Genomic DNA, 19,230 nt, shown 5'->3' on the forward strand with positions numbered 1-19,230 from the left:
ACAGGTGTAGGTATGCCTGTGTGTGTATTTATTAGCCTGGTATACATTGGAATGCAATGGATTTTTTTGATTTTTGGCAAAGCCTTTGGCATAGTTTTCCATAAGAGCCCTTTGTGAAAGGTGGGTTTGATACTATGCCATTGGGTGAGACCACAACTGATTGACAAATGGACGAAACAGATGGCCCTTTAAAGCCCGTTTGCACTGCACACTCCGAAGCCATCTGGAAGCTGGGTGGCCACCCAGATGTGGGCGGCTTCAAGGCACTCTGGCAGTGCAGCATTTATGCACCACATGCTGCTGTAGTGGCTTGAAGCTGTCATGGGGTGACAAAAGCTGGCTTTTTGCCAGCCAAAAAGGAGCAGCTCTATGACACTCCTTTTTTGGCCAGGTTTGAGGGATATTGGGGCCATGGCATGTGCTTGCTGTGGCCACAATCTGGCTTCGGAAGGAATAGCTTGAAACTGCTCCTTTGGGGCAGCCTATTTTGCCCCAATGTGTACAGAAGAAATACTTGTTAATGTTTCTGTCTCAGTCAGGAGGGAGATTTCAGAAGCAGCAGGGATAGTAAATCTCATTTTTTTGTGAATATTGACAAATGTCAAGAACAGGTTTTTGATTGTTCTCCTCCTCTAGCTTTGGAACACTTGGGATTTTCTTTCCATGCAATAATAGCAAATTGTACAGCTTTTCTATGAAAGCTGCATAGTTTGCCCAGAAAACTGCATAGTTTATCAGAAACTGCAGTTTTTGACACAGAAAGGAAATCGCATAACGTTCAAATCAGGAAACCATATTATTTGGAGTTTTCCCAAGTACATAATGAGAAACAATGCAAATGCATGGGTTTGTTTTTCTCAGAAAGCTGAACAGTTTTTTTGTGTCTAATGAAAAGACTGTGAGCATAGGTTTTTACAGCAACGCTGTACAGTTTCTCGTTTAACAACTATACAGTTTATGTTGCACCAGGAACAACAACAACAAAAGTCCTGCAGGTTTCGGAAACTTTCAATATGCAGTTTTTCTTCCTGCACAAATGTCTTGAAGGGTCAGGAATGCTAAAATAGACTCCATTCAGGAAATTGATGAATTCCCATTCTGTCCCTAAGGCACAGTGCATGGAAAGTCAGTCTTTGGCCCTGTGCTGTTCAACAACTTTATAACAGATGTGGATGAATATGAAGAAGGAACGATTATCACATTATTGATGATACCAAGAAAGACAGAATAGCTGACATCACAGAAGGCAGATCAAAAAGATCTTGTAAGACTGGAACCTGAGCATGGAGAGTTACCTTTTAAAAGTAATTTGATACACTTATATTTCAAATGTACAAAAAGAAATTAGCTTCTGTCATCATTGTGACATTTTAAAGTAACACATAACATCTCCTACAACCCAACTCACCTCAATATCCCCATCAGAACTAATGATGTAATTCTTTGCTAATTTAATTGTAAAAAAAAAGTTTTTCCTGCTTTGACAAAGGCTTTGGGAAAGTGTACACTTAAGATTATTCTGCACAAAATTCACATATGATGCCTTCATGCAACAGCATTTTCCATGCAGGAAACAATTTCTATGCAGTTAATAACGCTTTTCTACATAAATATTGTTTTTGAAAAAATATTTTTGAATAGCTTTTCCATCCCTAAACAGAACACAAAGCTAAAGCTCAAGGCACAACATGTGTTGGCACTTTAAAGTTCTAGTTACATTGCAAAAACAGTGAAACTATCCCTTTTTAAGTTATAGTTATTCTGTAATATAGTTATACATTCATTGTTGGAATAATTAATTACAGTGGGCCCTTGCCTTATGCGGGGGATGCAGTCTGGACCCCCCCCCCCCCCGCATAAGGCTGATTTCGCGTATGCTCTAGCCCCATTCATTTGAATGGGGCTCATGTGTGGCAGCACAGCAGCGTGGGAGCATGCAGGGCACCACGGGCGTGCACCCATTCATTTGAATGGGAATCACTGCCCCTTGCGCCCCGTGCGTTCCCTGCAGCTTGAGCACATACACTCAAGTCCATATAACGTGGGCACACTGTACTTCCAAGCACTAACTTGAACACACACATATAATTGGAACACAGATGTACATCTTTATGAGAATTGCTATAGAAAAACTCCTGGCATATTTCAAAATAATAATAATAATAATAATAATAATAATAATAATAATAAATAAACTGTTTATTTATAGCCTGCTTTTCCTGGGAGATCAAAGCGGGTTACAACAGAGTACTACACAATGTACAATTTACAAACAGTATTCATATAAAAACCACAACAATACATCAGATTAATTAAAAACAGAGTAAAAATTTACAAGATAAAACCGAACAAACTAGCATAAAGTGCTGGTGCAACGGGGAGAGAGCAAATCTCATAACATCTGGGGGAAAGCCTGTTGGAAGAGGAAAGTTTTTAACTTCTTCCTGAACAGGCCAAGGGAGGTAACCGAGCGGAGCTCACCGGGAAGAGAGTTCCAAAGCTGCGGGGCAGAGCTAGAAAACGCCCTCTGTGCAGTCACGGAATATCTCGTGTCAGCAACCCTCAAGAGTTGCTTCCCGGCCGACCTGAGAGCGCGGGGCGGATTATATGGGGAGAGACGGTCCTTCAAGTACCCTGGGCCCAAGCCATTTAGGGCTTTATAGGTAATAACCAACATCTTGTATTGCGCCCAGAAGCGAATGGGCAGCCAATGCAGATCATATAAGACAGGCGTTATATGGCTGGTCCTGGAACATCCAGTGACCAACCTTGCTGCCATATTCTGCACCAATTGAAGCTTCCGGGTTTGGTACAAGGGTTGCCCCATGTAGAACGAGAGGTCACCAGAGCATGTACCACCGTTTCAAGGTCCCCCCAGCCCAGGTAGGGTCGCAGCTGGCATATCAGCCGAAGCTGATAACAGGTACTCCTGACTGTCGCATCCACCTGAGATGTAAGGTGGAGCGACGAGTCCAGAAGCACCCCCAGACTGTGAACTGAGTCCTTCAGGGGAAGCGTGACCCCATTCAGGACAGGTGGACAAATCTCCATCCCCGGGCCCGGGGAACCTATCACGAGTACTTCTGTTTTCTCTGGATTCAAGCTGAGTCTGTTTTCCCTCATCCAGATAGAATGATTCTTGTAAAGGCTTGTATTTGTTTATTTTCAGACAGTTCTAAAATTCTCCCTTCAGAATATAATCATAGATGCCTTTCTACACCTATATGTGATTTGTGTTCTTTAACAGTTGATTCATAGATGACATGTATAGAAACTACCCAGTATTAGCACAATTCAGCCTCTAAACTAAACACTCTCATTTCTTGGCCTGCTGTAGATTCGAATTAACATCCTTTCCAGGAAACTGTGTAACATTTGTAACATACAGTATATCTGTAACATATACAGTGGAACCTCGGGATACGAAATACCCGGGTTACGAATTTTTCGGGACCCGAAAAAAACCCATAGGAAATTATTGATCCGGGTTACGAAAGTTTTTTCGGGTCCCGAAAAAACTTTTGGTGCTTTTCGGCGCGATTTTACACCAAATCGCGGCTTTTCCCCATTAGCGGCTATGGGGATTCGGCTTGCGAAAGCCGTTCGGGTTACGAAAGCGGCCGCGGAACGAATTAATTTCGTAACCCGAGGCTCTACTGTATATGCAGAGGTGAGTTCAGCAGACAAGCTTCAATAGGCTGCTGTCCAATGGAAAACAGAGTGTTTACCTAGCCAGAATTTTGTTGCCAAGTGGTCTACAAATCATAAAACATTCCACATATTCAGTGGCCAAAAACATGGTGGTGTCATACATGTGTGGAGCTGTGGATACAGTTAGAGATGTAAATACTTGAGTAATTCATTGCAGTTTTCTTCAGTTTTCTCTCTACTATGATAAATAACAAATATTTCTGTGCAGTTCACACCTGGTATTCACACACTGATCAATATTTTGTGACATTAGTCTGGCAGGGATCCACTGTCTTCATGACATTTTTTTCTGAAAAAAGTCACATTTAAAAAAATAACAATTTCCAGATAGCTATATATTTACAATCCCCCCCCCCCCCCCAAAAAAAATAGAAAGCTACATTTTGGTTTCTGGACAGTACTTATTTTTTTTAAAAAAAGAGTAGAGGTCTTTTGTTTTTGTTTCTTTTAGCAACTGCCACATTTTGCACAAAAAACACACCATTTTTCAGGAACCCACATGTTTTTTTTGGGGGGGGGGGGTTGGTTTGTCATTAAAGGTATTTTTTCCTCCTCATGGTGAAACAGCAATTTTTCAGGGGAAAAATGTTATCTGGTAAATGTTTTCAATCCCAAAAGTGGCTTTTGCATGAAAACCCACAATTTTGCACAAACAAAGCATGTGCATTTCTGCAAGGAATAATTTCCTAAAACACTTTGGAATTTGTGAATACAGGGTGAAAACTACACAATTCTTGTCAGTGTGATATTCTTCTGGTCTGGGTTCCTATAGTCTTGGGACCCCACTTTATTTTTATTTTATTTTATTTTTATTTTTATTTTTTGCATACTGGAAGTAATAATAACAAATATTCTTTCCATACCTTGTAATGTCCATGTATGCCTTTTTATGGAGAGGGCAGAAGGGAATATTCATTATTTCTTTCCTATCGAATTGTCATAAGGAGGGCACAAGAAGAAAAGCATCCCCATAGCCATGTGGTGGTTAGGAAGGAACAGAACCACCAGAGCAGCATGCAAGTGCAGTTTCATGAGAAAACATCACTTTTTCTTGCTGTCATATGTGGGGAAATGATACCTCTTCTCACTGCATCACTGCAAAACTGCAGTCAGACAATGTTATTACATCCCTGTCCTTCTCTGACCATTGCACTTTGACATTGGGGATGTTGTCTTCTGTAGGATCAGAATGAAGCCTGGCAGAACTGTTTTAGGAGAGCATTACAGACTGTCAGCTACATGCAGAATCTCAGCCAAAGTGTATTAAATGTTTATGCAGACACATAATTCATTTGAATATATTCTATAGACCCTTGTTACAGACAGTTTTGAACCTGAAGCAAAAAACAAACAAACCCCTAAAAACATGTACCTGTACAAAAAAATCATTAGCTCCTCTTTTCTGACTTTGGAATAAAATATTTTAAGTCTGCAGAGATAGAGAATATAGGAAAGAATGTTCACATGTTGCTGTTTACTTACGATAGAAGCTTGGCAAGGCCACTCCTGATTTAGTTTAGTCATTTTCTCAGTTTCCCAGAAAAAATAATCTCTGAGCAATATGTATCTCAGTATATTACAAAATCTAGTCACTGATTTATTTGAGTGTTGAATGCAAATTATTATGTAGTACACTGAACTGATGGCTAGAGCTTTCAATATTCTTCATGTAAGTTTATGAATAAAATATAATTAAATGTGCAGCATAGATTTTAAACAGTTAGTATAGAATATACCTATTAATAGCTTTTTTAATTGATTTACTTCTTCCAATTTATCAGTGAAAAGCAACCATAGGAAGATAAAGTGCTGTAGATTTGGTAATACTAGGTATTGGAAATCACTCTCTGGCATTGATCCAATGATAACAAAACTAAATCCCACTGAAACCAATTATGCAAATTAGTCACTCCCTTTACTTTTAATGGGATTTAGTCATGAGCTTTTAGTGGGACCCAGAACGGTATTTTGTGATGTGCAGCAAAGGAATTCTGATAGTGCAAGTACTTTGAATATTAAATTTTTAATATTTTTTAAACCATGCTGAATCTGAGTTATACAATACTTTGATAAAAAAAATTTAAAGGAAAAGAAATTAGACATATTGAAAAGGATGGAATCATTAGAGTTCTCCTTAGTCTCCAAATTAGGCCCAACATTCCTTATAGTATAGTGGTTTAAGTGTTGGACTACAACTCTGGAGACCAAGGTTTGAATCACCACTCGCCTGTGGATACCCACTTTGTGATCTTGGACAAGTCACACTCTCTCAGCATCAGAAGAAGGCAAAGGCAAAGCCCTGCTGAACAAATATTGACAAGAAAATCCCATGATAGATTCACCTTAGGATCACCATAAATTGGGAGGGACTTGAAGGCACACAACAACAACAATTCCTCACAAGGTAAACCTAGTAAAATGTCACAAGCACCAGTACTGTGCAGAAGTACCTGGTGGAGGCTTTGCTGTTCTATTAATAATTAGCAGCATTGCTTGCTTGTCCAGAAATACACAAAATGGTGAAAGGATGGACAGTCTCTAAAGGGTCAGGACTGGACTATCAGTTCCAGAGTGAACAATAAGGCTGTGAGGAGGATTTGGCCTGCAAATATGCAGATAGAGAAACATAGAGCAAGGTGGAGTTATCGGATTGCCCTGATGTGGAGTCATCAGATAACCTTTAACTCTGGGAATAAGAGAGTATGGGCACATACAGACAGGCCAAAATAAAGCTGCTTTGGGTCACTTTGGGTGTATGCTGTTTAAATGCTGCATGAGTCCTAAGAGGCCAGAAGCCATGCCAATGCCACACTGCAGTCCTAAGGACTAGAGCACAGGTTTGGTGCAGCTTCTGGCCTGTTAAGATGTTGTGTGCCTTCAAGTCCTTTCCAACAGCATACCTCCAAAGTGATCTGAAGCAGCTTTATTTTAGCCTGTCTGTTCAGGCCTATAAGTCCCAAAAAGAGCTACGAGGTCATGTGAAAAGTTCACAATGAAACATTAGATACAGGAAACTCCTCCGAATGAGGCAAAGGAAGCAAGTTTAGAGTTTTATTTTGAGACACAAGACCACCTCCTCCACAAATGTTTTACATAAGACATCATCATCATTCAGTTCTTAGAGGCCACATATATATAAAGCAATGTGTAAATCAGGGGTAGGAATCACACAGCCCTCCAGATGTTTTTCAATTGCAGATCAATCTTGCCTGTGCTAGTTTTGGCTGTTGGGAATTGCAGTTCAACAACACCTGGATGGCCATATGATTCCCACCTCTGATGGTATAAATGATGACATTTCCCAGGGTATCTCTCATCTTGAATATAAGACTGATATTAGGTTAGATGCATAATACAGTTGTGTTACTAGGAATTGTGGTTCTCCTAAAAGTTCCCTGGGGGACTAAGGGGGCAATAAAGTATATTCCCTAACAAAATATTTCTACAACATTAGCCTTAGACCAGGGGTAGGCAACCTGCGGCCCGCGGGCCGGATGCGGCCCGGCGAGACGTTGGGACTGGCCCCAGCCTGGTCCTGCCGCCGATTGCCGCCAGGGCCTTTGGGGGGCAATTGTCTATAGAAGCCTCAGAAACATGCATTTATATTAACATTTTTTAAAAAATCAGCAAATTTTTTTGCATGTCCTCCATTTTTTTAAAAAAAAAGTGTCTTCCATTTGAAAATTTTGTCCTACATTTGTCCTGGTTTATTTATATATTTAATTTTTTAAAAAATTATTTAATTATTTATTTTTTGGCTTCGGCCCCCCAGTTGTCTGAGGGACAGCAACCCGGCCCCCAGCTCAAAAAGATTGCCTACCCCTGCCTTAGATTCATCTGGGCAGCAGTTGTTTTGCAGATGTGTAAATAATGTCTAACATAATATTAAAATACACTAGAAGGAAGTTTGTGTGCATTTGTTATGTTCCAGGATTTAGACTACTTCAAAAATAGTTAAGAAAAAGAAAACAAGCTTCCAGGAATTTGGAATAATATTGCAAGCAGTTTGTGTTAAGTCTGTAGTTCATGTTTGTGTATTTTACTATCTTTAGTGGAGATTAGGTTTCCCACAGAAATTGTGGTTATTTTGGTTATTGTCGTTGTATTGTTTCTATCAGTGTCTTGGTATATTCATACAGTACATTCAGTTAAGGGCTAAGAAACTGTTGTAGGTGATCAAGTGTAGAGGTTTGCTTTAAAGGATTATATCAATTTCTCACTAACCGTTTCCTGTTGCTACTGCTGATGCAAGCATGTGTAAAAAGATCTGATTCTCCTGACAAAAGTTGCAGAATTCCAAGGAAGTACACCATCCTGGCCAGACTATTTATCTGTCTATAGCAGGATTGTCTAATCCATCTTTTCCCAACATTTTTACTCTGGAGGAACCCATGAAAAATGTTCAGGTCTCAGGGAACCCTTGCATTAAAAATATATACAACTTTTTTTAAAGGGGTGGGGCGGCTCCAGTCACAATCTCTGCTGCAACCCTAACAGTCTCTCACAAAACCCTTGGTTTCCAGGGAACTCTGATGGAATAACCCTGGTCTAATTGCACTGACAGCAGTTTTTCAGTGTCTCACTCAGAAATTTCTCCTATTATTGCTTCTTATACTTGTTTATACTGGAGACTGTGGGGTTTGAAAAAAAGATTTTTAAAAAAGAATTGGGATCTGAGTGTGTCTCTTGGTAGACACTGGGCCTAAGCAGATGGTACAGAAGGAGCGGACTCTGGCCACTCCAGTACTGATAGTGCCAGGACCCCAGCAACTGAAAGGCCTGCTCCCAAAGTGGGCCATGGCAGTGGTCCCAAATGGGCCACCAGCAGAAATGGATTAGATCCACTCCTTTTGCCGATGGCTTCAGGCCACCTTAGGCGACCTCAGAGGGGCTTCCTGCTGCTTCAGGCTCACACTTTGCCTAATGCCATGCCCCCAAAGCAACCATAAACCACACTATTTGGCCCATCTGTTTGGGGACATTAATGAACTGGTTGGTGGATGCATGTAATGAGATTTTTAAAAATGTAAATAAAGAAAAGAAAAAACTCAGCTTGGTTTAAACTGATTAAAGTTAATACATATTTGTGTAGTTTTTCTCTTGTTGTTGTAGGCCTTCAAGCCCTTTCTGACTTATGGTGATCCAAAGATTAATTTATCACAGAGTTGCTTTGGTGATATTTATTTCGAGGAGGTTCGCCATTTTCTTCTTCTGAGACTGAAGGATTGTTACTTGCTCAAGGTCACCCACTGGTTTTCCATGGCCAAACAGGGGTTTAATCACTGTTCTCCTGGAGTCTTAAGGGCTAAACAAACCACCACTTTGGAGTGGCCTACTGCCACCCCTTTCTGTGCCAGATCAGGGCTGCAGTAACTACATATTGCAGCACCAATCCAGCCTTTCACTGACACTAAATGGAACAGCAAAATGCTTCTCCTTTTTGCACCAGGGAAAAGGTGCTTTTGCCGCTACCGAGGCAGTTTCCAGCTCTCCTTTTTGTGCTACGTCATCTGGACACAGTGCCAAAGGAGCACCATGATTCCACCCACCATGTGGCCATGTGCGTAGTATGATGGCTGCATCAGGGGAGCGTCAGGATGTGTGTCATGTGGACGCCATGCCCACACTCTGCCTCAAGGCCAGCGTATAATGCCGGTCTGTACAGCCTACTTACAACATGCTGGCTATAGTTTTTATATCGTTATTGAAAAACCCATAAATGAAGGACAAAGGATCAATTTAAACATACAGATATATCACATAAGGGGTTTCTGGACCACTCCATTCCAGTCTGCTTTTGGCAGATGATGTATTTGAATTTAGTTATTAGATTAAACTCCTAGTGTATCAATAATAGAAGAAAAAGAAATGATGTCAAAGCTAGAGCCATTTCTCTGATATAGGTGTGCTAGTCTTTCGCCATTCCCCATCCCCACCCCCAGCTAGTCTTAAGAAACAAGCTGAGTGAATACTGGAAATACTTAGGTATATTTTGCAAAACTAATCATACTTCAGTTAAACATTATGTACTTCATCATTTCTTTTAAAAATGATTTACCAAGTTTAGGTAGCTGCCATGATAGTGTTCTAGCTGCAGGGAGACAGAGTTCTGATCTCTCCCTCTATCTTTCCTCTCTTTTTGCAGTGCCAGTTTAGAGCAGCTGGTGTGAAGCTTACATTACTTGTTATCCAAGGACACTATTGCTAAAGACCTACATGCTAAGCCCAGTGAGGGCTATGTAGATATAACAGTCTTCTTTCTCAAACTGAAATACTGTATTTTCTGGCGTATAAGACTACTTTTTAACCCAGGAAATTTTTTTCAAAAGTCGGGTGTCGTCTTATACACCGGGTGTCGTCTTATAGGATTGAAACTTCCGAGCCGGACTGGATAATCTGTGGTCGCCGCATATGGTGGGGGAGCTCAAAAACGGCTGCAGCCGCATACCCTCCATATGTAAGCAAGCAAGGGTGGCGCTGTACAAGTACGGTAGAAGAAAATCTTGGAGACTGAGAGGCCTGGGCAGGCAGGGAGAGCTGACCAATCCAAGCAGGCTTTGTATACAACAAGTTTTCCTGCTAAGTACCTGCATGTCATAAGCATTTGAATTAAAATTACCATATTGAAATCAAATCTGATGTTTTTTTAATTTTTATTTGGTGTGCGTTGGAAATGGGATAGACTTATACGGCAAGTATATCCCAAACTCTATATTTTAACTGGAAAAGTTGGGGGTTGTCTTATATGCCCAGTCATCTTATACGCCGGAAAATACAGTGCTACTATTTCTTCATCTGGTTAAATTGTTTAAAGGCAGACAGGGTGTGAAGACTACTAGGTAACAGGGAAGAATTCAGAATACCCATAATGTACTGAAAATTATGCTGGGGCCTCAATCCAGATATTAGTTTTCTAAGGACACAGAGACGTTATGAGTTGAGGATATTCATAAATATATTATTTTAATTCCAGATGCAGTCTGCAGTTGTATATTTCCAGACTCTGGGGCAAAACAGATGGATCCAAAGGAGCGGCTTGCCGCCACCCCTTTGAGCACTGAATCGGGGCTGCAGCAACTTCACAGCCCTGGTCCGTCCCCAAAAGAAGTGGCAAAATGCAGCTTTTTTGGGGAGTGGGGAAAGTGTGTCTTTGCCACTGCAGCAGCATTTTTTGGCACTCCTTTTGGTGTGTGGCATCCAAAGGAGTGCCAGGCTGGCAGCACTGTGGCAGCTTGGGAGTGGAGTCAGGGCATGCAGCGTGCAACCCCATGCCCCCACTCCACTCCAATGCCGGCCCTTTTGGCTGGTCTGTTTAGCCTCTCTGTCTACCACAGGATCTATAAGCATGTACATAGTCAGGATAGAACATAAGATTAGCTATGAAAAGTACTCACTTATTTGTGGATCTTCTGGTATAATAACATACAAGGCAAGTTACAATGCAAAATACTCTCAGATACTAGTCACTAGTTTGTCATGTAAGGTAAGAATTGTTGTGTAATTTAATTATAATATGTTTTTTGAAATCTAGGACAGTAATTCTCCTAAAGACATTTAACTTTTTCTCCCCAGTGTTCTCCCAACTCTATTATGTCTGGCAAACAATTTGAGTAAATAAGCAACATCAACCAAATATGATTGTTCTGTAGAGTACAAAATGTTCTTATTTCTGCCTGCAGTAGCTAACAAACAATCAGATCTAAGTGCATAGTGTTGCCATTACTTGTTGAAAACACTGGCAAGATTATCCTTGAATATAAATTTGCATTTTAAAATACATAGTGTTGCATCCTACTATGAAGGCTATATTGTCATTATATTGGAGCAATAACTGGCTATAACAGATAAGTGGTTACTACTTTAACCTAGTACAACAGGGAAATGTAAGCATGAGACTGTCGCATTTCACCTTCACATCACCCTCCATTCAGGCTATATGTTGATTTAAAACTGCTGGAAACCCCATAATAATTAGAAATCAGTTCATGTGTGTTCGTGTCATGTGTGGCTAGTTCAGCATCGAATCTGAGGTATACTTCTCCCCTTTAAAATAAATCACCTTTTTCTCTGGATCTTCCTAGAAAATCCGAAGCCCTACGTTGCGGTACATTAAGTAGTTGTTGAAAAAGATAAGATCTACAGGGTGATATGCTTGGGCTAGTCAGTGCCAAGAGGAAGAACAAAATGCACCCAAATGTGACTGATCACAAAGTAATTGTTTTTATTTGTACACATAAAAGAGTTTTATATACCAATGTGTTGTTATAATTTCAACACATTTCATTTTACAGATAGTTACTGTATGTATTGAAAATTCATTTGTAACTGGATCAGTTGTTGGCATTATTAAATATTGCTAAATAATGAATTAAATTGTTCTTATTTAAATACAATGTTAGGGTTATGAATATGTCTGGTAGCAATTATCACAGCTTATATAATAGGAGTATTTAAAGTGATAGTTGTCATAGCAATTGGTAGTTTGCAGCAGTCTTTTTCGCATTTCAAAATATGGTAACCCTATTTTACAGTTGGCTTTAGGGTTGGGTTTTTTTAACAGTGTGGTTTTCTAAATGTGTTTTTAAAAAATGTTTCTATCTTCCAGCAGGACTGGAAGGTGATAAATAATTTTAAGTAAAAATAAATGCATTTTTGTGCCAAAACCCACCAACACTTTGTAATATGAAGTATTAGATATGAAGAATCATTGGAAAATGTAAAGTATCATGATCTCACCCAGCAAGGGCAAAACATCTGAAGTGTTTTGCCTGCAAAAATCCAAGAAGTGAAGGTTTACCTCCTTTCCTATATTTTCTAGGGAAATGGCAGTCACATGGTGGGAGGGAAGGTTTGGGACACCATATGGAATCAAGCTGCATTATACAGTTAGCCCTCTGTAACCATGGTTGTTGTTTTTTAATCCATGGATTCAAGCATCCATGGTTTGAAAATGTTCAAAAAAAGTATAAATAGCACACCTTGATTTTGCCATTTAATATAAGGAACATCATGTTATGACATTGTATTTAATGGGACTTGAGCATCCTCGGATTTTACTATCCATGGGGGTTCCTGGAACCAAAGTGCAGTGGATACAAGGACCCATTGTACTGTCCTCCTTGCCAAGGATTGTTTCCTTAGGCAGGACTTTCTGAGAAAATGATTTCTCTCAGGGGCTGAATAGACTGGTGTTATTCACCAGCCTCGGGGTGGAGTGGGGGTGCGGCATCCACACAATGCATGCCCTGTCACTGCCTTGACACTGGCATCACGCCGTGTGCCCAACTCCATGGCGGGTGGCATTACAGCACTCTTTTGGTGCAGCGTTCAGATGAAGCACACCAAAAGGAATGCTGGAAAGTGCTGGTGTAGTGATAAAGGTGCCCTTTTTCCAGCTTCAAAAGGAGCGGCGTTTTTCGTTCTTTTTAGGGCCAGAAAAATGCCAAATCAGGGCTGCGGTGTCTAGTTGCCGTGGCCCCAATCTGGTGAGGAAAGGGGCAGCAGCAAGCCTCTCCAAAGGGGTGGTCTGTTTAGCCCCTCAGCCTTCTGCAGCTGCTAACCTCTTGCCCAAAGTGGGAAAAGTAGCTGGGAGGGAGTGGTCTACTGGAGAACACGCGAGTGATTTTATATTCATGTGTGAATGTAATATAAAATCAATATGTGACTATAATGACAGGAGAATTCTTTAAAAATTATACATATGGGCAAAATGTATGTGTTGCAGTGCGTGAATTTAATGAAAGGCAGTGTGTATAGAACCCCGGGTATTTGATCAGTTTAGCAGTGTTGAACTGTTGGCTGTAGCCCTGGTATTAGCCTCTTTTATTTAAATACCCTGTTGCCTCTTATAAGTGATCTATGTTAAGGTGTTCCCCCACATTTAATACTCATTGATGAATGTGTTCTGATTTACAAACTATTGTCCTTGGCATGAATTCATCTAAAAGGCTATTTCAGTGATGTACTTGCTTATAAAAATAGACTTCCTAAAACAGAGGTTAAAGCTTTTCCCATCATTCTGGCCAACTATGGCCTGAATCCTCTTGTGAATCCTAACTAGGGTAGACCCATTCAATCAATGGAATTTACCCATGTGTCAACTGACCACTCAACAATTGATTCAGTGAGCCTACTTTAGTTGGGGCTAACTAAGAGGATTCAAGCTGTTGTGTGTTAATTCTACAGCTTACATATACTTCTTCCAATATAAGCAAATGGCAAGCCTTCAAAGATCAACTTTGCATACATCAGTACTGTAATCATTAGCTACTGTATCATTTAATGCTCTTCCTGTATAACCTGAATAGAAAATCAATGCACATAAGCTATCTGGGCCATTGTGTTTACCATTGTGGATATTTGGCAGGTGGGAGGAAACACCATCCCTACACCACAGAGCTGTAAAATCCAGTTTTCTCTGATGGGTTTAGCAGTTGTGAGACTGCCAGTCAGCTAAGGTTTTACAAGAGTTATTGTCATTGTGATTTTCAGATGAGTCATCTGGTATATTGCCCCCAAAGGCACCTCATTATGATTCAGTGTGCAGCAGCATATAAGATTACTAAGGCTTTTGGGGGGCTCTATAGATCAGAGTGGGGGCTGCAGTTGCTCAACATCCTGAAGTCGAGGCATTGTGCTTAATTGACACCTTTGATGTAGCCCCTAAGACAGCACCTGCACCTCCCACTGCTGCTCGGAAGACGTCAGCCTTTACGCAGAAAAGGCTTCGGCTTATGAATCCTGCATCTCATTCAGCTCTCTCTGTGAGCAGCTTTAGCTATCCTTAACTAATCCTGGCGCTTCCCATTTCTGCTAGTGCCTGGCTATAGTACAAAGGCAAGCATTTTCCTGCTTGGCATTATCACATTAAAAACTAAGTGTGTGTCCATGTTAGAACTCATAGAAGGTAAGTTAAATGCCTTATTGCTATCCTGACCTGTAAATATTAATTTAAGACAAAGAATTTGGATGTCTGGTAGTGGCTGCTTTTTCCCCACGTTGCTGATGAATATGGATTGTAACCTAGCAGTTGTGTGTCTGAGGAGACATTTTATTTAATAGCATTTCTCTTGCTTTCAGTCTCTCGATCTCTGTCATTCTTTCTCTTTCTGCTTTTCAGTATGTTATTAGTATCCTGTGCTCAGTTGTTCCGTTCTTTGCCTTCTATAGATTTTACAGCATATTTTATGGAAATGAAAAGGATGCTTGTAAAATGTGTATCAACAGTTTAAAAGAGCCATCCATATTTTAGGAGAGTCAGGCAGTGATATTAGAAATGGCAGAGTCCGTAAGAGTTAGTACTGAGTTAATGCTTGGGTCAAAGGTGCCATGTAGAAATCTTTGCAACTAAGTAACACTGATATCGACACTATCTCTTTATAATGTCCCTATTTTATAATAGCACAGATTTTAAATTGCTAATGAATAACATGATGAGACATCCCCCTAACCACCCCACACAAAGAGATTTTATGCAGAGAGCAGCTATTAAGGTGAGGAGGACCATACGGTTCTACATTTTCTTGCATTCGAAAAGACTCTACAGTTGAAGGCAATAATTTTAATTCCATGAGCGTTGTGTCCACACAGTGAATACAAATTAGTTGATCACTTGTTTAAGCATAGTGTAAGTCACTATTGAGACACTCATGCTATAAACCTGAATTACTTGCAAGCTACCTTATTGAAGCTTTATTATGAAGGGGAAGAGCATATATAGAAGAAATAAAATGGTAAAATTGCATTTTATTTTAGAGGGAGAGAGAGGAGAGAGTGTGAGAGAGTTGTTCATATTGCAGTGCTACACACATCTAATGCTATTCTTGTTTATTTTTGTATCTGCTTTTCTAGTCAATGGAACTCCTGGTAGCCAGCTTTCTACTCCCCGCTCTGGGAAGTCTCCAAGCCCTTCTCCCACCAGTCCAGGAAGCCTGCGGAAGCAGAGGGTAAGAAAACTTGAGGGTTAAGAGTGGCCAAGAGAGAAACTTTGGCACCAAGTAGCTTTATCTAATACAGTGGTGTCCAGTCCCTCTACTTAGGGAACACTTTTGCCACTGATCAGCTGACATCTCCTTGCAGTACAGAATTTCCTCACTGTGCTTTGTAAGATATCTGATTGGCTTTGCTTGATCTCCTTATTTGCCTAGTTTCCATTCTCCCCTATTTCCACACTCTGTGAGTATCTCCACAATTGGTGTGTTCACACACTAGTGTGGTTTCTTCAGCCTTCCTTTTGTACATATTTTTTCCTGCACTGGTAGACAAAAGTAATTTTGTGGACTGAAATATTGGATGTAGTATTTTTCAACATGTTATCATGTATATCCATGCATGTCCTTCTGCTAAAAACCAGAATTCAGTATTTCCATGTATTCTGCTATTTCCATGTCCTCAGCTGTTTCTTGCCAGTACAAGAAAAAATATTGTAAATTAATGGAAGGAACTGCAAGCTGTGACAACAGTAGGATGTGCATGTGAAGGCCTTTCCAAAGTGCAGAAATAAGGTGCAGATAACTAGTGCATTGATACCCACAATATAACCAGAACTTTGCAGCTTGAAACTCTGCTAAATTTGAAGAAATTATATTCTGTTTACATCCCAGGAACCCTAGTGGCTCAGCCATAGAACCCTGGTATGCTGGGGAAAAAGTATTTTTATGTAACATACTCATGGGCAGTGCAATCCTAACAATAGAAGATATTCTGAATCTGAGGAGAAGGGAAAAGAATAGACAAAATTCTCTTCTGCCGGCTAAAATAGGCTTCTGCCAGTTGAACAACCGTTAAGTGAGCCTAACCACCTTCTTCTATCTGATCTCAGAGAGCAGCCAACAGAGGAATATGCTGCCACAACTGGTCTGCTGGCTGAGATAAGCAGGCAGAAGGGCAAAAAGAGAGAGAGAGAGAGAGAGAGGTTAGAGCAAAAGAGGAACTAGATTATGCCAGTTCCAAATGTCTCCTAGTCCAGGGATGCAACAATTGCATTGGTAAAAAGTTAGGCCGGGCCCAAAGTAGTCCTAAATAATTCCCAACATCCCTAGGCTAGGAGAATTCAACTGTTGGATTCAACACAATTTCAGCTGGCCTAGTATTGGATCACCTGGCTTTCAGCCATGTTTATGAGTTAGGATTGTGCTCTAAATTTGCTGGCTTCTCATTACATGTGTAGAAGGGCCAAATGAACTGATTTCCCCATGCCTTCATACAGCAGAGTCTATGGGATTGGTGTCACCCAGTGGGTGGGGGCAGCTGGGTAAGTGAGGGAGGAGAGGGGAGGGAGGCATGCCCCCTTTGCCTGCGTGTGGCTTCCTTATGAAGAGGGAGCTGCACAGAGGCGAAACCAGGAGGGCCAGCCTCACCCCGTCTGTTTGTCTCTGCACAGACCCCTCCTCAAAAGACCGCCTCATGAAGATGAAGCCAGTAGGGCTGTGCTCACCCCTCCTTTGTCTCTACGTGGTTTCCTTGTGAGGAGGGAGCTTCATGAAGGTGAAGCCAGGAGAACTGGGCTTGCCCCTCCCTCACCTCTGTGTGGTTTCCTTATGAGGAGGGAGCCACAGAGAGGCAAAGCCAAGAGGGCCACTTACCCCTCCTTCACCTCTGTGCAGTTTCCTCATAAGAAGCGAGCCACACAGAGGTGAAGTTAGGAGGGGCACGCTCTCCCTGTCTTCTCTTCTGCTACCTTGGCTTCCTCTTCAGTGAGACAGACAAGGCAGCAAAGAAGAAGCAATGGGCACCAACGTCAGCACCATACTGTCTGCAGCAGGAGTAGACCCCTACCAGGTGTCACACACACACCCTTTTGGGGTGTCACCCAATGCAGCCCATACTCCCTGCACCCCCCTAATGATTCCACTGCCCTCATGTTGCCTTGTCCAGACACAGAGTCAAAGACTCAATTTGGTTGTGGACTGTCTTCAGGTGGGAAGGGCAGTTCCACATTTAATCCAGACTATCCCTGCATTCAAGCAATTTTTAAAAACTCACCATTTGCTCTGGAGTGACACCAGGTGGCTGTTTACACAGTGTCCCACTGTGCCATCTGCTGCCATGGCTGCCAGTGCCAGTTGCTCCTCTGAGGTCATAAGGAGGTGCCCAGCCACTCATTTTTGATCTCAGAGGGAATGACTTGAGCCACCACCAGCAGCAAGTGGCACAGCAGGACACATGTATAGACAACCACCTGGTGTCACTCCAGAATGCACAGGTAAGAGGGGAATTTGCTGGTTCAGGGCTAGAATACTCTGAGCTGCTTTTGGAATATTCTGGCTAGTGTAGTCCCACCCACAGGTGATCTGTCTAAACAGAGTTCAGTCTGGGAGACACCCAACTGGATATACACAACAGTTCCTTAAGGATATTTTCCAGATAATGAAGGATTGACTGTTTTACAGGGAGCTGTGGCCCCAGTCCTGTTTTTTGCCGGCCCAAAAAGAAATAGCAAATTGCCACACCCCTTTGAGCTGGCAAAAAGTCTGGTTTTCCCATGCTGTCATGGATTTACAGTGCTCCTGCAGCATTTAAACACTGTGCCACCAGTGCACCATGAAGCCAGTCCACGTGTGGAGTGGGCAGGTGGCATGACTCCAGCTTTCAGCAGCTTCAGAGCATGCAGCATCAAAACACTGTGCTCTGAAGCCACCCGAAAGCTGGCACAAAGGGGCAGTTTGTTTCGCCCCATGGTTTCACTGGACAACCCAGTGAAAATTCCATTCAAAAGGGCTTATTGTTGTAAGGAAGCTGTTCTATAAACTCAACAACAACCAGAAAAGTTCCACTTTTTTGGCATTCTTAAAATATATTTCTCTAAAGTTATTTTTCCTTAAATGACAGTATATGTTTAAATATTTTATTGAAAAATATTTCACTGCTGGAAATAAATTTTAGACTTCCAGTGCCCTTTGTACCATTTCTTACATGTTAAATTAACTAAGAATATTGGATATAATTTTCTAAATCCCATCTCATGTATTCTAAGATACAAAAGGAGGGGGGTCTTTTTTCAAAGCTAGGTGCAATAAATGTCACATAAGACTGGCTCAGCACTGTGGGGGAAGAATTAACTATAAAGACATCAGTACATTATATTAGACCAGAGAAGTATCTGTGTGGTCTCCTTTGTATTATTATTTGGGGGGGGGGGGGAGGAAGCAACAATACAATATGCATAAGCCTGTCATAAATTCAGAACAATGGTACTAGCTGTTGTAATGTTATCAACAACATTAGTATAACATTGGTCCTACTAATTGTTATAGGTACCTATCTCAACAGTTTTATATGTGAGACACATACAAGTAATGCATTTGAAGAGACATCTGCATTACTTCTGAACTCTATATTTTCCGATAAAGTCATCCTTAATGCAGCACAATCATGTCTTTTATTTCTGTTTACTAATATGGTTTAGTCCATCATTTGACTGAACTAATTTAGATCCATCTTTTGGCTGAACTAATCCAAGGCATGCTGTGATATAGTTATCTTGCTGAAGCTTCAGAAGTGGTTTTGATTCAGTGTCTG

At 41.1% G+C, this 19,230-nt stretch overlaps 1 protein-coding gene across 2 annotated transcripts in view; it reads left to right on the plus strand.

Moving 5' to 3' along the window:
• Positions 1-19,230, plus strand: part of DCLK1 (doublecortin like kinase 1) — a 287,750-nt gene that overhangs the window by 193,496 nt on the left and 75,024 nt on the right. For both annotated transcript variants that reach the window (XM_089512502.1, XM_089512503.1), the window contains exon 6: positions 15,562-15,656. In XM_089512502.1, coding sequence (XP_089368628.1) covers positions 15,562-15,656 — 95 coding nt within the window. The remainder of the gene's footprint in view (positions 1-15,561; positions 15,657-19,230) is intronic.

This window comes from Sceloporus occidentalis, unplaced genomic scaffold, assembly GCF_023333645.1.
Source record: "Sceloporus occidentalis isolate IW3139 unplaced genomic scaffold, rSceOcc1.0.p SCAF_2, whole genome shotgun sequence".
Lineage (NCBI taxonomy): Eukaryota > Metazoa > Chordata > Lepidosauria > Squamata > Phrynosomatidae > Sceloporus > Sceloporus occidentalis.